General features: G+C 40.8%; 1 protein-coding gene across 2 annotated transcripts in view; it reads right to left on the bottom strand.

The window, feature by feature from the left end:
* cln3 (CLN3 lysosomal/endosomal transmembrane protein, battenin) overlaps positions 1-26,308 on the bottom strand; it is a 50,955-nt gene that overhangs the window by 9,761 nt on the left and 14,886 nt on the right. The window contains exons 6-13 of one of the 2 annotated variants that reach the window (XM_062050652.1): positions 21,119-21,204; positions 20,370-20,442; positions 18,890-19,033; positions 8,122-8,255; positions 7,560-7,615; positions 6,321-6,389; positions 3,234-3,289; positions 1,015-1,127 (exon numbers count right to left, since the gene is read on the bottom strand). In XM_062050652.1, the coding sequence (XP_061906636.1) occupies positions 1,015-1,127; positions 3,234-3,289; positions 6,321-6,389; positions 7,560-7,615; positions 8,122-8,255; positions 18,890-19,033; positions 20,370-20,442; positions 21,119-21,204 (731 nt within the window). The remainder of the gene's footprint in view (positions 1-1,014; positions 1,128-3,233; positions 3,290-6,320; positions 6,390-7,559; positions 7,616-8,121; positions 8,256-18,889; positions 19,034-20,369; positions 20,443-21,118; positions 21,205-26,308) is intronic. The other variant, XM_062050653.1, reaches the window with a different exon arrangement.

Genomic DNA, 26,308 nt, shown 5'->3' with positions numbered 1-26,308 from the left:
TCATTATTATCTACACTCATTCACCACATGTACAGTTTTAATACTGTTTTAATGTCATGTTGTCATTATTATCTACACTCATTCACCACATGTACAGTTTTAATCTCATTATTATCTACACTCATTCACCACATGTACAGTTTTAATCTCATTATTATCTACACTCATTCACCACCTGGACAGTTTTAATCTCATTATTATCTACACTCATTCACCACCTGTACAGTTTTAATACTGTTTTAATGTCATGTTGTCATTATTATCTACACTCATTCACCACCTGTACAGGTGTACACGTGGATCACTTTGTACAGGTGCGTGTTTTGATTGATTGATTGATTGAGACTTTTATTAGTAGGTTGCACAGTGAAGTACATATTCCGTACAATTGACCACTAAATGGTAGTTTAGGGTTGTAGCTGCCTGGAGGTGAACTTTTATTGCGGTTTTGAAGGAGGATAGAGATGCCCTTTCTTTTACACCTGTTGGGAGCGCATTCCACATTGTTGTGGCATAGAAAGAGAATGAGTTAAGACCTTTGTTTGTTCGGAATCTGGGTTTAACGTGGTTAGTGGAGCTCCCCCTGGTGTTGTGGTTATGGCGGTCATTTACGTTAAGGAAGTAGTTTGACATTTACTTCGGTATCAGGGAGGTGTAGTGGATTTTATAGACTGGGCTCAGTGCAAGTTGTTTTACTCTGTCCTCCACCCTGAGCCAGCCCACTTTGGAGAAGTGGGTAGGAGTGAGGTGGGATCTGGGGTGGAGGTCTAGAAGTAATCTGACTAGCTTGTTCTGGGATGTTTGGAGTTTAGATTTGAGGGTTTTGGAGGTGCTAGGGTACCAGGAGGTGCATGCGTAATCGAAAAAGGGTTGAACGAGAGTTCCCGCCAGAATCCTCATGGTGCTTTTGTTGACCAGAGAGGAGATTCTGTAGAGAAATCTTGTTCGTTGGTTAACCTTTTAATGAAGTACAGTACATGTACATGATGAATGTTCAGCTCAGGTAGAACTCACCTGGAGTGCTGCAAGGCCCCAAAGTCTCCTGATCTTCACACAGGACAAGGAGGAGCGAGACACAAACACGCCCACCTGGTACAAAGTCTGGTACCTGAACACAAATATTACAACTACACAAACAATACATATGTGTACTCAACACAACACAGATTAAGTACTGATACACAGTCTGGTACCTCAACACAAACATTGAAATATTAGACATACAAAGTACAAAAGCAGTGAAGTTGCCACGTTGTGTAAATGGTAAATAAAAAGAGAAGACAATGATATGCAAATCCTTTTTAACTTATATCCAATTGAATAGACTGCAAAGACAAGGTATTTCATGTTCACACTGAGAAACTTAATTTTTTTGCAAATATTAGCTCATTTGCAATTTGATGCCTGCAACATGTTTCAAAAAAGCTGGCACAAGTGGCAAAAAAGAGTGATAAAGTTGAAGAATGCTCATCAAAGACTTATTTGGAACATCCCACATGTGAACAGGCTAATTGGGAACAGGTGGGTGCCATGATTGGGTATAAAAGCAGCTTCCATGAAATGCTCAGTCATTCACAAACAAGGATGGGGCGAGGGTCACCACTTTGTCAACAAATGCCTGAGCAAATTGTTTAAGAACAACATTTCTCAACCAGCTATTGCAAGGAATTTAGGGATTTCACCATCTACGCTCCGTAATATCATCAAAAGGTTCAGAGAATCTGGAGAAATCACTGCACGTAAGCCATGATATTACGCACTTTGGATCCCTCAGGCGGTACTGCATCAAAAAGCCACATCAGTGTGTAAAGGATATCACCACATGGGCTCAGGAACACTTCAGAAAACCACTGTCAGTAACTACAGTTGGTTGCTACATCTGTAAGTGCAAGTTAAAACTCTACTATGCAAAGCCAAAGCCATTTATCAACAACACCCAGAAACGCTTCGCTGGGCCCGAGCTCATCTAAGATGGACTGATGCAAAGTGGAAAAGTGTTCTTTGGTCTGACGAGTCCACATTTCAAATTGTTTTTGAATCCCGACTGTTCTAGGGTCAAAGTGTAAAAGTCAGCATCTGTGATGGTAGGGGGGCTTATTAGTGCCCAAGGCATGGGTAACTTACACATCTGTGAAGGCACCATTAATGCTGAAAGGTACATACATTTTTTGGTGCAACATATGTTGCCATCCAAGCAACGTTATCATGGACGCCCCTGCTTATTTCAGCAAGACAATGCCAAGCCACTTGTTACAAGAGCATGGCTTCATAGTAAAAGAGTGCGGGTACTAGACTGGCCTGCCTGTAGTCCAGACCTGTCTCTCATTGAAAATATGTGAAGTCTAAAATATCAGAAGGGAGACTGTTAAACAACTTAAGCTGTACATCAAGCAAGAATGGGAAATAATTCCACTTAAAAAATGTGTCTCCTCAGTTCCCGAACCTTTACTGAGTGTTGTAAAAAGGAAAGGCCATGTAACACGCTGGTAAAAATGCCTTTTTTGACATGTGTTGCTGCGATTAAATCCTAAGTTCATGATTATTTGCAAAAAAGGTTCTCATTGTGAACATGAAATATCTTGTCTTTGCAGTCCATTCAATTGAATACAAGTTGAAAATGATTTGCAAATCATTGTATTCTCTTTTTATTTACCATTTACGCAACGTGATAACTTCACTGCTTTTATACACAAACAATACTGTGGAGGGGGGCGTGGCCTGCGGGCCTGCCACGGAAGGAGGTGTGCCAGGACCGGCCTCGAAGACAGCGACAGGTGCGTAGATGGCCCAGGTGGGCCTTGTTATCTAATCACCTGTCGCCCGTATTAGCAGCAGCCGGAGGGAGACACGTTGTTGGAGCTGGAGCGAGAGCGAAACAGACGGACAGGAAAAAGACAGTTTGCTGGAAAGCAAAACCCCTGCACGAATTTATGAAAATAAAACAGTGTTACAACCCTGATCCGGGCTCTCGTGGCACTATTTAGTGGTCTAAGAAACCCACGGGAGGGCAACCTCCACAAATACATATTAGTACACAAAAAATACATATTAGTACACAAACAATACATATTAGTACACAACACAGATGAAGTACTGATACAAAGTCAGGTACCTCAACACAAATATTACAACTACACAAACAATGACATTGTAAACATGATTCTAAATATTCAAGTAGAAGGTTGTTGAGTACAAAAGTAACACATAGTAATATTTGATCAAAAAGTACTAACCATCGATACTGCTCCGCATGTGACAGGAAAAACTTTGGGAAATACAGGAGCTCCATCTGGGAAAGTTCCATTGTACACAGTTACTTCCAAATAGTACACAGTTACTTCCAAATAGTACACACTTACTTCTAAATAGTACACAGCTACTTCCAAATAGTACAAAGTTACTTCTAAATAGTACACAGTTACTTCCAAATAGTACAAAGTTACTTATAAATAGTACACAGTTACTTCCAAATAGTACACAGTTACTTCCAAATTGTACACAGTTACTTCCAAATAGTACACAGTATTACATAGTTACTTCCAAATAGTACACAATTACTTCCAAATAGTACATAGTTACTTCCAAATAGTACACAGTAAGACATAGTTACTTCCAAATAGTACATAGTTACTTCCAAATAGTACACAGTAGTACACAGTTACTTCCAAATAGTACACAGATACTTTCAAATAGTACACAGTTACTTCCAAATAGTACACAGTAATATATAGTTACTTCCAAATAGTACACAGTAATACATAGTTACTTCCAAATAGTACACAGTAATACATAGTTACTTCCAAATAGTACACAGTTACTTCCAAATAGTACACAGTAGTACACAGATGAGCAATTGTTCATCATTCATTACTGATGTTAGGAGCCTCCACATCACTAGTTGGCCTAGTAAGCATTTACTAGGCCACGGTGTGGAGGCAGTCAACCCACCAAAACATATGTTTTTACCTGCTAGCATTAGCTAGAGCAGGGGTCGGCAACCTTTACCACTCAAAGAGCCATTTTGGCAAGTTTCACAAATTAAAGAAAGTAATGGGAGCCACAAAAATTTTTTTAAAATTTAAAATGAAAAACACCGCATACAAAGCTTAAATGCTTTGTGCTATGTTAACCAGGGGTCTCCGACACACGCACCGGCACGCACTTTAATGTGGAAATTTGATGTTAGTGCAGCCCGCAAGTTTTGAATGAATGGCGCTTGATAGCGTCATACTTGCCAACCCTCTCATTTTTCCCGGGAGACTCCCGAATATCAGAGCGTGATGACACTGCATTTGGCGCCCTCTACAGTCTGCCCTAACAGTGTACCTGCTCGACCACATGTAGAATGCAATTTCAGCTTGCTCACGTAAGTGACAGAAAGGCGTACTACATCAGCAGCCACACATCTTACACTGACGGTACCAATACCCAGAATCCCATGCAGCCCTAACTCTTCCGCTCAACCAACGCACGGAGAGGAGGGGGGGGGTTGATGTGTGGGGGGATTTGGTGGTAGCGGTGTAGACCGGAAGAGTTAGGGCTGCATGGGATTCTGGGTAATGGTTGTGTTGTGTTTATGTTGTGTTACGGTGGGATGTTCTCCAGAAATGTGTTTTTCATTCTTTTTTGGTGTGGGTTCACAGTGTGGCGCATATTTGTAACGTAACAATGTTAAAGTTGTTTGATACGGCTACCGTCAGTGTAAGCTGTGTGGCTGATGAGTAAGTATGCTTTGCTGTCTCCTGTGTGTGCAAGTAATAACAACATGCAACATGTGGCTGGACTGGCATGCTGTATGTAAATGCTATAGAGGACAATTACTGCAGTGCAATTAGGGCATGCCCTTTATTTAGTAATTAGAGTGTAAATAGGATTAGTTTTTCCCTGGGAGTAATCTATGAGAGACACTGAGATCCATAAGTCTCCTGGGAAAATCGGGGGGGTCGGCATGTATGTAGCTGAGCCGCATCAGAATGGAGCCGCGGGTTGCCGACCCCTGAGCTAGAGCTAGCGTTAGCTCAGAGCTAGCATTAGCTTATAGCTATAGATGGACATAAGTTAGTTTTTCCAAGCATGCTAGTGAGAGTGAAGTGGATCTTCATGCAATTGAAGAAATAAATTATCAGAAGATGACTGAAAGAAGGTTGGTCAGGACTAAAGTCTGTTAGGTAGCTTGGTCAGGACTAAAGTCTGTTAGGGTAGCTTAGTCAGGACTAAAGTCTGTTAGGTAGCTTGGTCAGGACTAAAGTCTGTTAGGTAGCTTGGTCAGGACTAAAGTCTATTAGGTAGCTTGGTCAGGACTAAAGTCTGTAGCTTAGTCAGGACAAAAGTCTGTAGCTTAGTCAGGACTAAAGTCTGTTAGGTAGCTTGGTCAGGACTAAAGTCTGTTAGGTAGCTTGGGCAGGACTAAAGTCTATTAGGTAGCTTTGTCAGGACTAAAGTCTGTTAGGTAGCTTGGTCAGGACTAAAGTCTGTTAGGTAACTTGGTCAGGACTAAAGTCTATTAGGTAGCTTGGTCAGGACTAAAGTCTGTTTGGTAGCTTAGTCAGGACTAAAGTCTGTTAGGTAGCTTAGTCAGGACTAAAGTCTGTTAGGTAGCTTGCTCAGGACTAAAGTCTGTTAGGTAGCTTGGTCAGGAATAAAGTCTGTTAGGTAGCTTGGTCAGGACTAAAGTCTATTAGGTAGCTTAGTCACGACTAAAGTCTGTTAGGTAGCTTGGTCAGGACTAAAGTCTGTTAGGTAGCTTAGTCAGGACTAAAGTCTGTTAGGTAGCTTGCTCAGGACTAAAGTCTGTTAGGTAGCTTGGTCAGGACTAAAGTCTGTTAGGTAGCTTAGTCAGGACTAAAGTCTGTTAGGTAGCTTAGTCAGGACTAAAGTCTGTTAGGTAGCTTGGTCAGGAATAAAGTCTGTTAGGTAGCTTAGTCAGGACTAAAGTCTGTTAGGTAGCTTATTCAGGACTAAAGTCTGTTAGATAGCTTGCTCAGGACTAAAGTCTGTTAGGTAGCTTGGTCAGGACTAAAGTCTGTTAGGTAGCTTGGTCAGGACTAAAGTCTATTAGGTAGTTTAGTCACGACTAAAGTCTGTTAGGTAGCTTGGTCAGGACTAAAGTCTGTTAGGTAGCTTAGTCAGGACTAAAGTCTGTTAGGTAGCTTGCTCAGGACTAAAGTCTGTTAGGTAGCTTGGTCATGACTAAAGTCTGTTAGGTAGCTTGGTCAGGACTAAAGTCTATTAGGTAGCTTTGTCACGACTAAAGTCTGTTAGGTAGCTTGGTCAGGACTAAAGTCTGTTAGGTAGCTTAGTGTGATGCACACAACACTTACCAAGCCCTGGTTGATGAAGTACTCAGCATAGTAGACCAGGACCAAAGGACAGATAAATGGCATCAAGTCCTGCAGAGGAGTTAGATGAACAATGTAACCTTAACAACTGCTGTGTGTCTGTGTTATATATATATATATATATATATATTTCCACCATTCTTCCAAAAGCGCATTGGTGAGGTCACACACTGATGTTGGTGGAGAAGGCCTGGCTCTCAGTCGCCGTTCTAATTCATCCCAAAGGTGTTCAGGTCAGGACTCTGTGCAGGCCAGTCAAGTTCATCCACACCAGACTCTGTCATCCATGTCTTTATGGACCTTGCTTTGTGTACTGGTGCACAGTCATGTTGGAAGAGGAAAGGGCCCGCTCCAAACTGTTCCCACAAGGTTGGGAGCATGGAATTGTCCAAAATGTTTTGGTATCCTGGAGCATACAAAGTTCCTTTCACTGGAACTAAGGGGCCAAGCCCAAGTCCTGAAAAACAACCCCACACCATAATTCCTCCTCCAAATGTCACACCAAAATGTAGCGTTCTCCTGGCAACCTCCAAAACCCAGACTGGTCCATCAGATTGCCAATTGGAAAAGCGTGATTAATCACTCCAGAGAAGGTGTCTCCACTGCTCTAGAGTCCAGTGGCGACGTGCTTTACACCACTGCATCCCACACTTTGCATTGGACTTGGTGATGTATGGCTTAGATGCAGCTGCTCGGCCATGAAGCTCTCTGCATACTGTACGTGGGCTAATTGGAAGGTGACATGAAGTTTGGAGCTCTGTAGCAAGTGACTGTGTAGAAAGTCTTTGCACTATGCTGACCTCTCTGTCAGTTTACGTGGCCTACCACTTGGTGGCTGACTTGCTGTTGTTCCCAAACTCTTCACTTTTCTTAGAATAAAGCACACAGTTGACTTTGGAATATTTAGGAGCAAGGAAATTTCACGACTGGATTTGTTGAACAGTTACATTTCCTATGACAGTTCCACGCTGGAAATCACTGAGAGCGGCCCATTCTTTCACAAATGTTTGTAGAAACAGTCTCCATGCCTAAGTGCTTGATTTGATACACCTATGATTAGTGATTAGGACACCTATTCTCATCATTTGGATGGCTGGACACATACTTTTGGCAATATAGTGTGTGTGTATATTAGACTTAGACAAACTTTATTGATCCACTAGGGAAATTGTTCAAATATGTGTATACATACAGTGTAGTGTGTGTGTGTGTTTGTCTTACTTTGATGATATGGAGTTTCTCGTGAAGAGTGAGAGGAACATGTCTGTTCCTGCCCTCTGAGAAAGATAACAACCTGTAGTTTGTACTTATACAACATTATTGGTATGACAGGTTATTGGTATGACACGTTATTGGTATGACACATTACTGGTATGACACGTTATTGGTATGACACATTATTGATATGACAGGTTATTGGTATGACACATTACTGGTATGACACGTTATTGGTATGACACATTACTGGAATGACCGGTTATTGGTATCACACGTTATTGGTATGACAAATTACTGGTATGACACGTTATTGGTATGACACATTTATGGTATGACACGTTATTGGTATGACACATTATTGGTGTGAAACATTATTGGTATGACACGTTATTGGTATGACACGTTATTGGTGTGACACATTATTGGTATGACACGTTATTGGTATGACACGTTATTGGTATGACACATTATTGGTATGACACGTTATTGGTATGACACATCCATTCAAAAGTGTATTTTCAAGCTGTGATGGCCACATGCAATACAGGTGAAGGAGAGCTAGTACCTTGGCGGCAGGTTTCCTGCTCCTCCTGTGATTGGTCCATCAGTCGCTGCCTCTCCTCTGGAAACAAAGCACCGTCGGCCCTTCGGTCCTTCCACTGAGGGAGGTGAGGAGGCGGAGCCAGCAGGAGGAAATAACTAATAGTTTGTTTGAAGATGAAGGGGGTTGGGAATCATTTTAGCAACGAATGCAATTTGTGAAGAAATGTAAAGTAGAACTTCATATGCACCTTTATGTGTTGCATCTGTTCCTCTTACTGTACTGAGAATGAACATGACCCTAGAATCCAGCACTGTTGCCATCACACCACAAACATCAAATGATCATATTTTCAGGGAAATGACCCTGCATAGCAGATTTACCGAGGCCATGTAGTATCTGATACAGTACAACACAACAGTTGTTTGTCCTGGCCCTTCTGTTCCAGGCCTGACTGTGGTAAACAGATGTATTTTTATTGATACACAACAAATATTTGTATTGAAGGACTCAAATTATCATATTTTCAGGGAAATTACCGTGCATAGCAGATTTACCTAGGCCATGTACTATCTGCTACAGTACAACACAACATTTGTTTGTCCTGGCCCTTCTGTTCCAGGCCTGACTGTGGTAAACAGATGTATTTTTATTGATACACAACAAATATTTGTAATGAAGGACTCAAAGTATCATATTTTCAGGGAAATTACCCTGCATAGCAGATTTACCTAGGCCATGTAGTATCTGCTACAGTACAACACAACAGTTGTTTGACATTGGTTCCAGGCCTGACTTTGGTAAACAGATGTATTTTTATTGATACACAACAAATATTTGTATTGAACGACTAAAATTATCATATTTTCAGGGAAATGGCCGTGCATACCAGATTTACCTAGGCCATGTATCTGCTACAGTACAACACAACAGTTGTTTGTCCTGGCTATTTGGTTCCAGGCCTGACAGTGGTAAACAGATGTATTTTTATTGATACACAACAAATATTTGTATTGAAGGGCTAAAATTATCATATTTTCAGGGAAATGACCCTGCATAGCAGATTTGCCTAGGCCATGTAGCAGAGGTGGGACCAAGTCATTGTTTTGTAAATAAGTAAGTCTCAAGTCTTTGCCCTCAAGTCCAGAGTCACGTCCCGAAACAAGACAGGCAAGTCCCGAGTCAAGTCCAAAGTCAAGACTGGAAAGTCTCTGTCTGGTTTGTCCCTGACAGTTTGGTTAAGTTTTAGTTTTTCCTCTGTGTTTATTTCCTGTCAGCACTCTTATTTTGGTTCAGTTTCCTGTTTGTCTCTCTGAGTGCTGTGTCCCCTCAGCTGTGGCTGATTGGCACCTGGCCACACCTGGTGTCAATCAGCCAGCTGCTATTTAGACCTGCTTTGCACTCCAGTCAGTGCTGGAGTATTGTCATTCCTACTTGTCGATGTCAGTGTAGCTGTAAGCGGTAGCGGTAAGCTATATATTGTAGATGTTTGTAGCTTGCTGTCTTTTTGTTCCTCGTCTTCCAGTTCCTGTTTTCCTGGCATCCTGTTTCCTGTTCCTAGTTTCTGGTTTGTGTTTTTACGTTTATTTTATGAACATTAAATCATGTTTTCCTGGACAAAGCCTGCCATCTCTGCATTTGGGGTTCGTCACCAATACAACGTGACAGTCTCAAGTCAAGTCCCAAGTCCTGCATTTTGAGTTTCAAGTCCTTTTAACCACAGACTAATATATTTACACATATTGTGTATTTTGGGGCAGCACGGTGGAAGAGGGGTTAGTGCGTCTGCCTCACAATACGAAGGTCTTGAGTAGTCCTGGGTTCAATCCCGGGCTCGGGATCTTTCTGTGTGGAGTTTGCATGTTCTCCCCGTGACTGCGTGGGTTCCCTCCGGGTACTCCAGCTTCCTCCCACTTCCAAAAAACATGCACCTGGGGATAGGTTGATTGGCAACACTAAATTTGCCCTAGTGTGTGAATGTTGTCTGTCTATCTGTGTTGGCCCTGCGATGAGGTGGCGACTTGTCCAGGGTGTACCCCGCCTTCCGCCCGATTGTAGCTGAGATAGGCTACAGCGCCCCCCGCGACCCCGGAGGGAATAAGCGGTAGAAAAATGGATGGATGGATGGATGTATGCTTTTAAAACGCTGTATTTATTTATTAAAACAAGTGCATTTGAAATTGCAGGAAAAAAAATAGTGCTGACATTGCACTTCATAATAGCACTATTAACCAGTCATTTTAAACATTTAACTCATTCCTTTACAGAATAAACACATTTGAAAAAACAAGTGCAACTGCACTTATTTACACAAAAGTGTTAACATTGTTTTTCCATGGCATATTGCATTGTAACTAGTTCCACAGCAGTTTCTATCCTGTTCTTACCTTATCTCATTGATCTCATCTCATACTGTGTGTGTGTTGATGTGTGCGTACACATGAAAAACATAACAAATACATGAACATAACAATGAACAGAGTTGTACTTTTTAGATGTCAGGGCCCTATGCAATATGTGCACATATTCTTAATATAGTATACCTTTTAACTGACCATTATTTGACTATGTTTGTCTTTTTGTAGGTGGCTAAAATACGCCGTGCTGCTGACCGCCGTCTAACGTTACGTTACTGTGTGTGATACATTGACTAACGTAACGTTACGTATAGGTACCTCATGCAACCCTGCTTAAAAAAAATCACTTGACAAAAAGTATGAATAAGGTAGCGAACTATAGTGGACGCAACAGATTGCCGTGTTTGCAATGACGTTATAACCATAGACATCTTAGAAGTAGACGCAGCAATGGCTGCTGTGACGCGAGAAATTCGGCCGCCATCTTGAAGTGGTGATGAGGAGCCGACGAGCAGCCTAAACTGACAGTTGACAGGTAGAAAACAAAGATGCCGGGCTGGTGTTCAGCGTTTTCCTGCTCAAATGAGCGGACTGTTGAAAATAGGAATCGGGGGATTACTTTTCACAAGTAAGATTTAACATTAACGTACTATTGGTTGTATTTTGTGAAAATAATATTACCACAGAGTTGAGAAGGAGCAAAGATCTTCAATATTTGTATGTGAAAATCACAAAGAAATCTTCTGGGGGAGGATGACCCCCCCTACAGGGATTTGATTTACAAACTTTCAGCCCCACCTAAAACAAAATTCACCAGCCGCCACTGATTATGATGCATTCTCATTTTAGGCAAAGCGTAAGACAATACTTTCTTAACAGTATGATTGTAACCAGGAATAAGTCTTCAAGTAACAATATTCAAATAAAAATTGTAAAACAGAATTTGGTTTTATTCTGAATCCAGTGAAACAGACTGGTGGTTTTAGCTGATATAAAGACTTTCAGGTGTTTATATATGTTTATGTTTAAGTATTTGGCAGACGCTTGTATCCAAAGCGACATACATAAAAAAAAAATATATAAAACAATCACTGTAAACATTATCATTTAAGGGAAGAATGTAATACAAAATATCAATACAAAGTGTCAAGACAGAATAAACTCTCTGCTGCTGCAGCAACAGAGATACAGTCTTTAGGTCCCTAAGATATATAAATGATAAATGGGTTGTACTTGTATAGCGCTTTTCTACCTTCAAGGTACTCAAAGCGCTTTGACAGTATTTCCACATTTACCCATTCACACACACATTCACACACTGATGGCGGGAGCTGCCATGCAAGGCGCTAACCAGCAGCCATCAGAGGCAAAGGGTGAAGTGTCTTGCCCAAGGACACAACGGACGTGACTAGGAAGGTAGAAGGTGGGAATTGAACCCCAGTAACCAGCAACACTCCGATTGCTGGCACAGCCACTCTACCAACTTCGCCACGCCGTCCCTATATATATAGATATAGATATCTAATGTATTCATACATTGTTTATGGACGATATACGCATGTATATATAACCTAATCATATTGTTTCTTGAATTTAAAAATAGCTGACCGTTTTTTCCCCCTTCTCTGGGATTATAATCCCAGTTTTGATCTCGGACGTCTGGTCACTTATAGCATATAAGAATATTCTATAACTGTTAAGCAAACTATGAATAATAAAACCTGTCAAAACATGTGTCCTTTATCATAGCTGCACGTATGACAAAAAAAAACGCTTGAAAATCAGTGGTATTCAGTGAGGTAAAATGAATTAAATGCGCTGACAGTTCATTGCTCCTGCCAAATTAATTGCACTGAGTGGAGCGGATCACCACTCCAAGATGGCGGCCCCACGTCTCATCAGCGCCAGTAGGCGCTAGCGCTCGATGCTGCGTCTACTTATAAGATGTCTATGGTTATAATGTATATTTAACTACACAGCAAATAAAAGTTACATTACTTAGCCAATAAACGTTAGCTTACATTAAAAATTACCGTTCTTTGTGCAACTTCAAATGTCGAACGAAGTTGGAAGTTGTTTCGTCTCCGTCTGTAATCTTCGAACCGCATGTTTTGCATACTGCAATTCGTTTTTTGTTGATCAACTCGTAGTTTTAATACCCGAACGAAACTATTTTTGCAATAATTTTTCCTTACTGGCCCGTTGTTTGACAGCTCTTCTTCGTTGGTTGTCCTGCAATTTGATTGGATGAATGCTGTGGGATGAAAACAAGGTGGATGTAATTTGATTGGATGTTGTACTGACAGGCAGCACACACGCTGACAGACACACACAAGTACACAATGAAAGATACGGAGCGCTCCTGAATAACTTTCTAATCTTTGGGTTTTGGGGAAAGTAGCAAGTCTTGTCAAGTCAAAAGGCTCAAGTCCAAGTGAAGTCACAAGTCATTGATGTTAAAGTCGAGTTGCAAGTCTCTTTACATTTTGTCAAGTCGAGTCTAAAGTCATCAAATTCATGACTCGAGTCTGACTCAAGTCCAAGTCATGTGACTCGAGTCCACACCTCTGCCATGTAGTATCTACTACAGTACAACACGACAGTTGTTTGTCCTGGCTCATCGGTTCCAGGCGTGACTGTGGTAAACAGATGTATTTTTATTGATACACAACAAATATTTGTATAGAAGGGCTCAAAAGATCATATTTTCAGGGAAATGACCCTGCATAGCAGATTTACCTAGGCCATGTAGTATCTGCTACAGTACAACACAAGATGTTTCCGGCCTCACTGTGGTAAACAGATGTATTTTTATTGATACAAAACAAATATTTGTATTGAAGGACTCAAATGATCAAATGTTCAGGGAAATTACCCTGCATAGCAGATTTATCTAGGCCGTGTAGTATCTGCTACAGTACAACACAACAGGTTCCAGGCCTGACTGTGGTAAACAGATGTATATTTATTGATAGACAACAAATATTTGTATTGAAGGGCTAAAATTATCATATTTTCAGGGAAATGGCACTGCATAGCAGATTTGCCTAGGCTATGTAGTATCTGCTACAGTACAACACAACAGTTGTTTTTCCTGGCTCTTTGGTTCCAGGCCTGACTGTGGTAAACAGATGTATTTTATTGATACACAACAAATATTTGTATTGAAGGGCTAAAATGATCATATTTTCAGGGAAATTACCCTGCATAGCAGATTTAACTAGGCCATGTAGTATCTGCTACAGTACAACACAACAGGTTCCAGGCCTGACTATGGTAAATAGATGTAATTGTATTGATACACAACAAATATTTGTATTGAAGGGCTAAAATTATCATATTTTCAGGAAAATGACCCTGCATAGCAGATTTAGCTAGGCCATGTAGTATCTGCTACAGTACAACACAACAGGTTCCAGGCCTGACTGTGGTAAACAGATGTATTTTTACTGATACACAACAAATATTTGTAATGAAGGGCTAAAATTATCATATTTTCAGGAAAATGACCCTGCATAGCAGTTTTACCTAGGCCATGTAATATCTGCTACAGTACAACACAACAGGTTCCAGGCCTGACCATGGTAAACAGATGTATTTGTATTGATACACAGCAAATATTTGTATTGAAGGGCTAAAATGATCATATTTTCAGGGAAATGACCCTGCATAGCAGATTTACCTAGGCCATGTAGTATCTGCTACAGTACAACACAACAGGTTCCAGGCCTGACTGTGGTAAATAGATGTAATTGTATTGATACACAACAAATATTTGTATTGAAGGGCTAAAATTATCATATTTTCAGGAAAATGACCCTGCATAGCAGATTTAGCTAGGCCATGTAGTATCTGCTACAGTACAACACAACAGGTTCCAGGCCTGACTGTGGTAAACAGATGTATTTTTACTGATACACAACAAATATTTGTAATGAAGGGCTAAAATTATCATATTTTCAGGAAAATGACCCTGCATAGCAGTTTTACCTAGGCCATGTAGTATCTGCTACAGTACAACACAACAGGTTCCAGGCCTGACCATGGTAAACAGATGTATTTGTATTGATACACAACAAATATTTGTATTGAAGGGCTAAAATGATCATATTTTCAGGGAAATGACCCTGCATAGCAGATTTACCTAGGCCATGTAGTATCTGCTACAGTACAACACAACAGGTTCCAGGCCTGACTGTGGTAAACAGATGTATTTTTACTGATACACAACAAATATTTGTAATGAAGGGCTAAAAAGACCATATTTTCAGGGAAATTACCCTGCATAGCGTTTTTACCTAGGCCATGTAGTATCTGCTACAATACAACACAACAGGTTCCAGGCCTGACCGTGGTAAACAGATGTATATTTATTGATAGACAACAAATATTTGTATTGAAGGGCTAAAATTATCATATTTTCAGGGAAATGACCCTGCATACCAGATTTACCTAGGCCATGTAGTATCTGCTACAGTACAACACAAAAGTTGTTTGTCCTGGCTCTTTGGTTCCAGGCCTGACTGTGGTAAACAAATGTATTTTTATTGATACACAACAAATATTTGTATTGAAGGGCTAAAATGATCATATTTTCAGGGATATGACCCTGAATAGCAGATTTACCTAGGCCATGTAGTATCTGCTACAGTACAACACAACAGTTGTTTGTCATTGGTTCCAGGCCTGATTGACTGTGGTAAACAGATTAATATTTATTGATATACAATAAATATTTGTATTGCAGGTAGGGCTGGGCGATATATCGATATACTCGATATATCGCGGGTTTGTCTCTGTGCGATATAGAAAATGACTATATTGTGATATTCGAGTATACGTTCTCACACAGTTGCTTTTAGCTGCGGGGCATTAAACTTCATGCGTTTCTCACTCTTTCTTGTCTCTCCTTCTCACAGAGACTAAAACAAGCGCACCTTCTTACATACGTCACATACTGTCACGTGAGCAACTCCACACGCTCCCAGACAGGTAGCGACATGGTAACGTTAGCTGTGATGCTAACAGCTAACGGTGTGGTTTGAGTGGTAATACGAGAGAAAGAAGGTGCAAATCTGGTAACAAATGGAGGAATAATTAATTCCCAAGAAAAACAGCACAGGGTCCATCGTCTGACGGTGGTTTGGCTTCAAGCGGGAAGATGTCTTTACATGTCAACATCTCCGTTCGGTGCCACACCAACTAAATGCCGAAGCAACTATTTCCACATCAACACCGTAGGAAATATACTATTTGATATGCAGCTAATTTTTATGTGACACGTATTGAAATATCTTGTGTGTCATCATGCACAAAAGTGCACTTATAGCTTGTTTTAAAATGTCTCTGACAATCTTGCACTTTCTGTTTTGAAATGACATGAATGTTTGTGCCACTGCTTAATAACTGTTTAATAAATACAGTTTTGCTAAATTGACTTAGTTGTGATTTCCCTCTCTGCATGAAAGTTTAAATTAGCATATATTAATGCAAAATGAACAAGAATGTTTTAATGTAGACACATAGAATCATCATACTGCTGTGATTATATGTATCAAGTGTTCATTCAAGGCTAAGGCAAAATATCGAGATATATATCGTGTATCGCAATATGGCCTAAAAATATCGAGATATTAAAAAAAGGCCATATCGCCCAGCCCTAATTGAAGGGCTAAAATGATCATATTTTCAGGGAAATTACCCTGCATAGCAGATTTACCTAGGCCATGTAGTATCTACTACAGTACAATACAACAGGTTCCAGGCCTGACTGTGGTAAAAAGATGTATATTTATTGAAAGACGACAAATATTTGTATTGAAGGGCTAAAATGATCATATTTTCAGGGAAATGACCCTACATAGCAGATTTGCTTAGGCCATGTAGTATCTGCTACAGTACAACACAACGGTTGTTTTTGCTACAGTACAACACAACGGTTGTTTTTCCTGGCTCTTTGGTTCCAGGCCTGACTGTGGTAAAAAGATGTATTTTTATTGATAGACAACAAATATTTGTATTGAATGGCTAAAATGATCATATTTTCAGGGAAATGACCCTGCATAGTAGATATGCCTAGGCCATGTAGTATCTGCTACAGTACAACACAACAGTTGTTTTTCCTGGCTCTTTGGTTCCAGGCCTGACTGTGGTAAACAGATGTATTTTTATTGATACACAACAAATATTTGTATTGAAGGGCTAAAATGATCATATTTTCAGGGAAATGACCCTGCATAGCAGTTTTACCTAGGCCATGTAGTATCTGCTACAGTACAACACAACAGGTGTTTTTCCTGGCTCTTTGGTTCCAGGCCTGACTGTGGTAAACATGTATTTTTATTGATACACAACAAATATTTGTATTTAAGGGCTAAAATGATCATATTTTCAGGGAAATTACCCTGCATAGCCGATTTACCTAGGCCATGTAGTAGCTGCTACAGTACAACACAACAGGTTCCAGGCCTGACTGTGGTAAAAAGATGTATATTTATTGATAGACAACAAATATTTGCATTGAAGGGCTAAAATTATCATATTTTCAGGGAAATGACCCTGCATAGCCGATTTACCTAGGCCATGTAGTATCTGCTACAGTACAACACAACAGGTTCCAGGCCTGACCATGGTAAACAGATGTATATGTATTGATAGACAACAAATATTTGTATTGAAGGGCTAAAATGATCATATTTTCAGGGAAATGACCCTGCATAGCAGATTTACCTAGGCCATGTAGTATCTGCCGCAGTACAACACAAAAGTTGTTTGTCCTGGCTCTTTGGTTCCAGGCCTGACTGTGGTAAACAGATGTATTTTTATTGATACACAACAAATATTTGTATAGAAGGACTCAAATGATGATAGAAAACTGTACAGTGACCACAGAAGTACGTGATGAAAAAGATGATTTGTTTACAATAGAGAAGGCTTTATTTTACTGAGGAAGCTCATTTGAACTCAGGGGCCACATGGACGAATGTCTATTCCCCAGTGGTGAAATCCTGGCATAACAACTTAAACATAAAGATGTGTACATATCACCAACAACATGTACATATCACCAATAATCTCAGTCTAGTTCATTCTTCAAACACTTCTAGTTAGTCACAAGGAAAACTATTTCAAAAAGACAACAATTTACACTTTGTCTCAAAGACATGAAACTTGAAGTCACATCCTTTCTGGGAGTGAACAACGTACTGAATCGGTAATAAATAATCAAATGTTGCCTTCATTTCAACATCTTATTAAACATATGTTTCTTTTTGCCATCAAAGAAGAATGTGGTCACATACTTACTAAACTTGTCTTTTAGTCTACAGTTTATACTAACATATTTTAATTTGTCAACGTGTTAATTTCCTGTTAATATCTGCTCACTTCACTTCTGTTAAAATGTAATAATCACTTATTCTTCTCTTCTTTGATACATTACATTAGTTTTGGATGATACCACACATTTAGGTATCGATCTGATACCAAGTAGTTACAGGATCATACATTGGTCTTAAAGTTCTCCTGTGTTGTATTTCATGACTTTATAAACAATAAAAAATGAAAAAATATTTTGTGATGATAAAAAAATATCGATGTAATCATAGTAGTATCGACGAGATACGCTATTGTACTTGGTATTATTACAGTGGATGTCAGGTGTAGATCCACCCGTTTGTTTACATTCAGGGGTTGCTAGCTTTTGTTAGCGGTGAGCTATTGTATCTTCCTACGGTGTGTAGTGAAGCATTATTAGCTATTCCTCGTCCTGCAGTGATAATGATACGTGTACTTTGTTTGTCACCATGGAGGCCAGGCTTAGTGATTTAGCACTAGCCAAAACACTACAGATAGATGTTAGCCGCTAGCTAGCTGTGTTTTAAAGCACTGCTTCAGTGAGTGTTTATATCTCCACACACTTTATCATTAGATTTAAAGCCAAAGACTTCTGTCCTCGCACTGTTTCTGCTAATATGTGCTGTGTGTGTGTGTGTGTGTGCCAGCATTGTCACCACGGTGCGCCTCATGTGGATAAATAAAACAAGTACCAGTATTTTACAAAGGCAGTATAGTACCTGTTTTAATTCATTAGTACTAAGGTACTTTATTAGTACCGATATACCGTACAACCCTAACACAAACGCACACACACGCACAGAGTCCTTCCCCCAATCCCCCTTCCTTCCCTTAGTCTCGTCAATTTCACATTTTTAAATGATTATAAATGCAGCAATATGGTTGTTCAAATTAAGGATTGTGATTCCTGATCGTTTGTGAGAGCACCAAAGGCACTTCTGTGTGTGTTGGCAGAGCAGGGCATACATTCAGGTTGTTGTACAGTATCACTTCTTATTGTCTTCAAAGTGTACACACATGACTCAAATAAGAACTTGAATTATTCATGTTTCTTATGCAGAAGTTGGCATGTCACTCACCTAAGGAACATGGCCAATGGGACGGTCAGCATGGTCAGAAGGGTAGACCGAGGTGACAGGCCAACCTGAGTGAGGCTTGAATAAAGGAGGGCTCCTGCAACACCAGCCCCACCAGTCCCAGAGCCCCAGGCTCCAAGTACATCCCTAGGACAGATGGGGAAGAGAGAAAAACTATGGAATCTCTTACAGTCAGGTGGGAGTCACACCATTTCTGATGATATCTGGTCCATGTGTGAACTTGTAACTTCTCAGTTTAATTACATGGTGTCCATCAGCACTACCTTCTGTGCTCTGCTGGGACAACACAATGTGGTTACATCTCCACACATGGTGGTTGGTTTCCCTGTAGTTAGTTACCATGAATTGATTAACGTGGACCCCGACTTAAACAAGTTGAAAAACGTATTCGGTCGTTACCATTTAGTGGTCAACTGTGCGGAATATGTACTGTACTGTGCAATCTACTAATAAAAGTTTCAATCAATCAATCAATCAATTCTTCTACCCCTTAATGAAAGACTTTATGGATACATCTCCACACATGGCGGTTGGTTTCACTGTAGTTCTTTAACCCCTTAAAGAAAGACTTTATGGAAGCAGCAGGAGATGAGCAGCATCTTCTCCTTGTTGGTTCTCTTAAGAACCCAGATAGACCAGAGCCTCTGCTGGGCCCTTCTCACTGTGGCTGTAATGTGGTCAGACCAGGGGATGTCATCAGTCTGGATGTAACCTCTAGGTGTAACGGACCGAGTCCAGCATGGGGCTCAAACCTGTGTCCTCCGAAGGAGCTAAAACCTGAGCTATCATCTCGATCTCCATCGCAAACTCTTAAGGTATTAGGGTACTGGTTGGCCTCCATTACCTGGGTCATGGCACCACTGTAACCCACATGGTCCAGCCCTTGCTTCTATTACGCCCGAGGCTCGAACGTGGGTCATTCAAATGAGAGTGTGAGAGCGCTAGGCATCGAGATAAAAGCCTGAGCTGTCGACCTGAGCTGTCGACCTGATGTCCAATGCAAGCTCCTCACGTGTTTACCAGCGTACACTGGCACAGCCAGACTGCCTGGGCTCCATTATGCTCACCACCCTAAAACTCATTCTCATCCGGGTCACGGCACCGACTGTAGACTGCCTGGTCCAGCCCCTGATTCCGTTCCACCCTTGGCTCCAATGTGGTTCTTCCGAATGAGAGTACTAGGCATCGAGCTAAGAAGTCTAATCTGTCAACATGATGCCCGGTTCAAACTTGTAAGGTTTTAGGCAGTGACGTTTACCCACGTTCACTGGCACAGCCAGACTGCCTCGGCTCCATTATGCTCACCACCCTAAAGCTCACTCTCATCCAGGTCACAGCACCAACTGTAACCCACATGGTCCATCCCCTGCTTCCCTTCCACCCTGGGCACCGACTTTGGTCCACACTTAATCAAATGTTATAAAAATGAAGTAGTCAATGGTGAACCATTGAGAGGACATACCTGCTGTAGTAGACCGTGAGAGAAAGGAAGGATAACTCTCCCACGCCTGAGCTGGCACTGGCAAAGATCACACCTGGAAGCAGAAGGAAATAAAATGTACATGATGCAGGAATAATGGGGAACACATTAGAAAGAAGTCATCTTGAAATTTCTCAGACACCATGGTACCATTACTTCAATGATCATATTTGGTACATGTGAGTGAAACCTAGGCCATGTCGTTACCTGATCTTACCCTTTTATGAAAACAACATCTAGCAATAGACTGTTGAAATAATTTCAAACATGAATATTTAATTTTACTTCTGCCAGTCGGTCACTGGATGATACTTAGTTCTACTTCTGCCTGTCAGTCACTGGATGATACTTAGTTCTACTTCTGCCAGTCAGTCACTGGATGATACTTAGTTCTACTTCTGCCAGTCAGTTGCTGGATGATACTTACTTCTACTTCTGCCGGTCGGTCACTGGATGATACTTAGTTCTACTTCTGCCGGTCAGTCACTGGATGATACTTAGTTCTACTTCTGCCAGTCAGTCACTGGATGATACTTAGTTCTACTTCCGCCAGTTGGTCACTGGGTGATACTTAGTTGTACTTCTGCCAGTCGGTCACTGGATTATACTTAGTTCTACTTCTGCCAGTCGGTCACTGGATGGTACGGAGTCCTACTTCTGCCAGTGGGTCACTGGATGATTTAGCAACAAGAAAAAGCCAACTTCAATGTTGACAGTTGTGTTGTCATTACCTATGATGCTCATCCACACCGTCGAGGAGAAGGAAACAATGAGAAAACTTGTGGCAGCCATGACGACACAGAACAGGACTCGAACTCTGGGGGGGGAATGAGCATTTGGCCAGACAGTAAAGTCAGTGCAATACTGAAAAATTAGAGTACACCTCTAATGTCTGCAAACATTTTATATAACCCACTTTCCAGACTACAGAGTATATAAGCCGCGCCCACTAAATTTTAGGGACTGTTTCCGTACATAAGCTTCACTGGACACAGAAATATTCTGGAAATGTTTATTTACATACCATAATTATTTCTAAACGGTGTTTGTAACACAGCAGTAAAACGGCTGATCAAACAAAAGAAGAAGTCATGGTCATGGACCCACTAGCTCCGCAAGCTAGCTCTCCAATCAGCTAAACAGACTCAATAACGTCACGGTGACGTTTTGGTGAATTTGTGAAAGTGAAACAATACAAAAAGAATGTAAGTTAATAATAATAAAACAGACACTCGTAAACATGTTAGCATATGAGCTAATGCTAACGATACTAGCTTGATTACAATAGCAGGTACAAATAAGCATGAAAACAATCCTACAGACATCACACATGGGACACTTTAGTAAGTAAGAATTGTTTTAGGTCTATTGTTAAACTTACAAACTGTCACGACCAGAACAGGACTCTGAACACAGATGCAGGATTTTCAGAAACATATATCTATTCTGAACAGGGAAGGGGTCCAAAACGGGAGAAACAAAACAGGCTATCAAAACAGATCTGACCTGACCACTAAACTAACAAAAATACTAACAACTCAAAACGCTCCGGCTATGGAGGGAAAAAAGGGGCTAAAAACAAAACTACTAAATACAACAAAAAGCGCTCCAACGGAGGCGATACTAGGAAGCTAATCTTACCTGACAAAAGGTTACAAACAAAGAATCTCCCGTGGTTCAAAAGGTACAAAAAACGTGGCAATGGCTGAAGACAGGACTGTGGCAAAGGAACGCTGGAGGTACGCAGACGAGACATTTATACACATGAGGGAGGGTGACACAGGTGGGCACAATCAGGCAATCAGGAAAGACAGACCAGTGATACAGGAGGAAGGGCAAGTGATCTGAAACGAGAGGGAGAGTCAGCATTTCAAAATAAAACAGGAAATGACAAAACATGAAACCAGACGAGACTTCACCCAGGTGTGACACAAACGTTGCTTGGAGTGACAAAACAAAAATCCATAGCATTTCTACTCGTATGGCTCAAAGACTGATCGGCACTTGTACTTCCAATTGAAAGCACTATTTAGAAGAACACTACAGCACCTGCAATGAGCAAAATCGTCCAAAAGATGGCGCCATACTACAAACAATAACACACCTTTTCAGTGTCTTTGCTTGTTTTGTTTTTTAAACTATTTGCAATATGGCCGTCACCGAAAAAAAATCTGTGAATTAGCTGCATTGTTTTATTAGCCGCAGAGTTCAAAGTGTAGGGAAAAAAGTAGCTTCTTATAGTCCGGAATTTATGGTATTCTAAAGGGACAATGTGGGATAAAACTTTTTAAAGTAGTCTGTGTACCGCTTTTATAGCATAATAAGTTTACTGTCAACTGAAAGCCTCTATTTTCTCCTACGCTAAAACGATACGGCTAACTTATGGATTTGTCTTGGCTTACGGCCATAATGCAAAAGGTGTTCATTCAACACCTGCAGAGACACTGAAAAGGAGTGTTGTTGTTTGTGCTACGGCGCCATTTTTGGACCAGTTCGCTCCCTGCAGATGCTGCCGGGTGAATGTGAATTCTTGCTCTTTAAAGCTTTGAGCTAGAAGTACAAGTGCCGTTCAATCTGCTAGCCGTCCATAGCGTTTCTGCTTGTATGGATTCTTCATTCGTCACTCAAAGCAACGTTTGCAAGTTTTACTGTCAGGTTCGTCACTGACAGTTTAGTTATGTTTTGGTTTGACACCAGGTGTGGCCAGGTGCCAATCACCTGCAGCTAAGGGGAAACAGTGCTCAGGGAGACAAACAGGAAACTGAACCAAAATAAGAGCGCTGACAGGAAACAAAAACAAACACAGAGGAAAAACCAAAAAATAACTAAACTGTCAGTGACAAACCTGACATTTACAATAGAACTAAAACAATTCTTACTTACTAAAGTGTCCCATGTGTGACGTCTGTAGGAGTGTTTTCATGCATATTTGTACCTACTATTGTAATGTATTTATTTATTTATTTGAATTAAGATAATGCATATTCATCAACATAGAGCAACAATGTAAGTATGCTGGAGTTAGCACAATAGCTAATTTTCACGAGTTGTCCTAAGGCAGGTTAATACAGTAAACATGATACAAAAGAATACATAAATCACAAGACATTACAAGCATACCATAAGCACAGACCATGAACAAAAACATCAAAGAAACAAAAAAAACAAGTGAATAATCTAATAGTGCTTGCATGTCCGATTAGTTTTCAAGCAGCGTTTCAGTGTAGTTTGAAATGTTCAATAGGAGTCACACTTTCTGGCAACCTGTTCCATGACTCTGATAAAACCCACCATTTGGCAAAACGTAGTCCTGCACCTTTGTACTGTTCCATGACTCTGATAGAGCCACCATTTGGCCAAATGTAGTCCTGCACCTTTGTACTGTTCCATGACTCTGATAGACCCCACCATTTGGCCAAATGCATTCCTCCACCTTTGTACTGTTCCATGACTCTGATAGACCCCACCATTTGGCCAAATGTATTCCTCCACCTTTGTACTGTTCCATGACTCTGATAGACCCCACCATTTGGCCAAATGTAGTCCTTCATCTTTGTAAAAAGTACCAATGATTGTCACACACACACTAGGTGTGGCAAAATTATTCTCTGCATTTGACCCATCACCCTTGATCACCCCCTGGGATGTGAGGGGAGCAGTGAGCAGCAGCGGTGGCCGCGCCCGGGAATAATTTTTGGTAATTTAACCCCGAATTCCAACCCTTGATGGTGAGTGCCAAGCAGGGAGGTAATGGGTCCCATTTTTATAGTCTTTGGTATGAATGGGTTTGAACTTACAACCTACGGATCTCAGGGCGGACATTCTAACCACTAGGCCACTGAGTAGGTTACTGTTCCATGATTCTGATAGACCCCACCATTTAGCCAAATGTAGTCCTGCACCTTTGTACCGTTACATGTCTCTGATAGCCCCACCATTTGTCCAAATGTAGTCTTGCACCTTTGTACTGTTCCATGACTCTGATAGACCCCACCATTTGGCCAAATATAGTCCTGCACCTTTGTACTGTTTCATGACTCTTGATAGACCCACCATTTGGCCAAATGTAGTCTTGCACTTTTGTACTGTTCCATGACTCTGATAGAACCCACCATTTGGCCAAATGTAGTCCTGCACCTTTGTACTGTTCCATGACTCTGATAGACCCCAGTTTGATCATATTACGCCTATACTGGCTCACCTGCACTGGCTTCCTGTGCACTTAAAGGCCTACTGAAACCCACTACTACCGACCACGCAGTCTGATAGTTTATATATCAATGATGAAATCTTAACATTGCAACACATGCCAATACGGCCGGGTTAGATTAGTAAAGTGCAATTTTAAATTTCCCGCGAAATATCCTGCTGAAAACGTCTCGGTATGATTACGTGTGCGCGTGACGTCACGGATTGTAGCGGACATTTTGGGACACCATTGTGGCCAGCTATTAAGTCGTCTGTTTTCATCGCAAAATTCCACAGTATTCTGGACATCTGTGTTGGTGAATCTTTTGCAATTTGTTTAATGAACAATGAAGACAGCAAAGAAGAAAGCTGTAGGTGGGAAGCGGTGTATTAGCGGCCGGCTGCAGCAACACAAACACTTAGCCGGTGTTTCATTGTTTACATTCCCGAAATATGACAGTCAAGCTTTACCATTGGCCTGTGGAGAACTGGGACAACATAGACTCTTACCAGGAGGACTTTGAGTTGAGTTGGCTATGTGCATGTCACGTACGTAACTTTGGGGAAATATATGTGCTGTATGAACTTTGCGGAGGTGAACGGTACTTTGGGCTGTGGGATTGAGTGTGTTGTGCGGGTGTTTGATTTGTATTGGTGGGTTATATGGACGGGAGGGGGGAGGTGTTTGTTATGCGGGATTCATTTGTGGCATATTAAATATAAGCCTGGTTGTGTTGTGGCTAATAGAGTATATATATGTCTTGTGTTTATTTACTGTTTTAGTCATTCCCAGCTGAATATCAGGTCCCACCCGCCTCTCACAGCATCTTCCCTATCTGAATCGCTTCCACTGCCCTCTAATCCTTTACTCTCACTTTCCTCATCCACAAATCTTTCATCCTCGCTCAAATTAATTGGGTAATCGTCGCTTTCTCGGTCCGAATCGCTCTCGCTGCTGATGGCCATGATTGTAAACAATGTGCAGATGTGAGGAGCTCCACAACCTGTGACGTCACGCTACTTCCGGTACAGGCAAGGCTTTTTTATCAGCGACCAAAAGTTGCGAACTTTATCGTCGATGCTCTCTACTAAATCCTTTCAGCAAAAATATGGCAATATCGCGAAATGATCAAGTATGACACATAGAATGGACCTGCTATCCCCGTTTAAATAAGAAAATCTCATTTCAGTAGGCCTTTAAGATGTGACTTTAAGGTTTTACTACTTACGTATAAAATACTACACGGTCTAGCTCCATCCTATCTTGCTGATTGTATTGTACCATATGTCCCGGCAAGAAATCTGTGTTCAAAGAACTCCGGCTTATTAGTGATTCCCAGAGCCAAAAAAAAAGTCTGCGGGCTATAGAGCGTTTTCTATTCGGGCTCCAGTACTCTGTAATGCCCTCCCGGTAACAGTTAGAGATGCTACCTCAGTAGAAGCATTTAAGTGCCATCTTAAAACTCATTTGTATACTCTAGTCCAGGGGTGCTCACACTTTTTCTGCAGGCGAGCTACTTTTCAATTGATCAAGTCGCGGGGATCTACCTCATTCATATATATAATTTATTTTTACTTATTCATTAATTATATGTTATTGTTAACAAGTTAAAGGTGTTTAATGATAATGCAAGCATGTTTATCACATATAGTTAATATTGTTGATAAATTAAAGGTGTTTAATGATAATACAAGAATGTTTAATACATATAGTTAATATTGTTAACAAGTTA

Source organism: Entelurus aequoreus, linkage group LG06 (genome assembly GCF_033978785.1).
Source record: "Entelurus aequoreus isolate RoL-2023_Sb linkage group LG06, RoL_Eaeq_v1.1, whole genome shotgun sequence".
Classification (NCBI taxonomy): domain Eukaryota; kingdom Metazoa; phylum Chordata; class Actinopteri; order Syngnathiformes; family Syngnathidae; genus Entelurus; species Entelurus aequoreus.
This window is presented reverse-complemented; position numbering and strand designations above follow the sequence as displayed.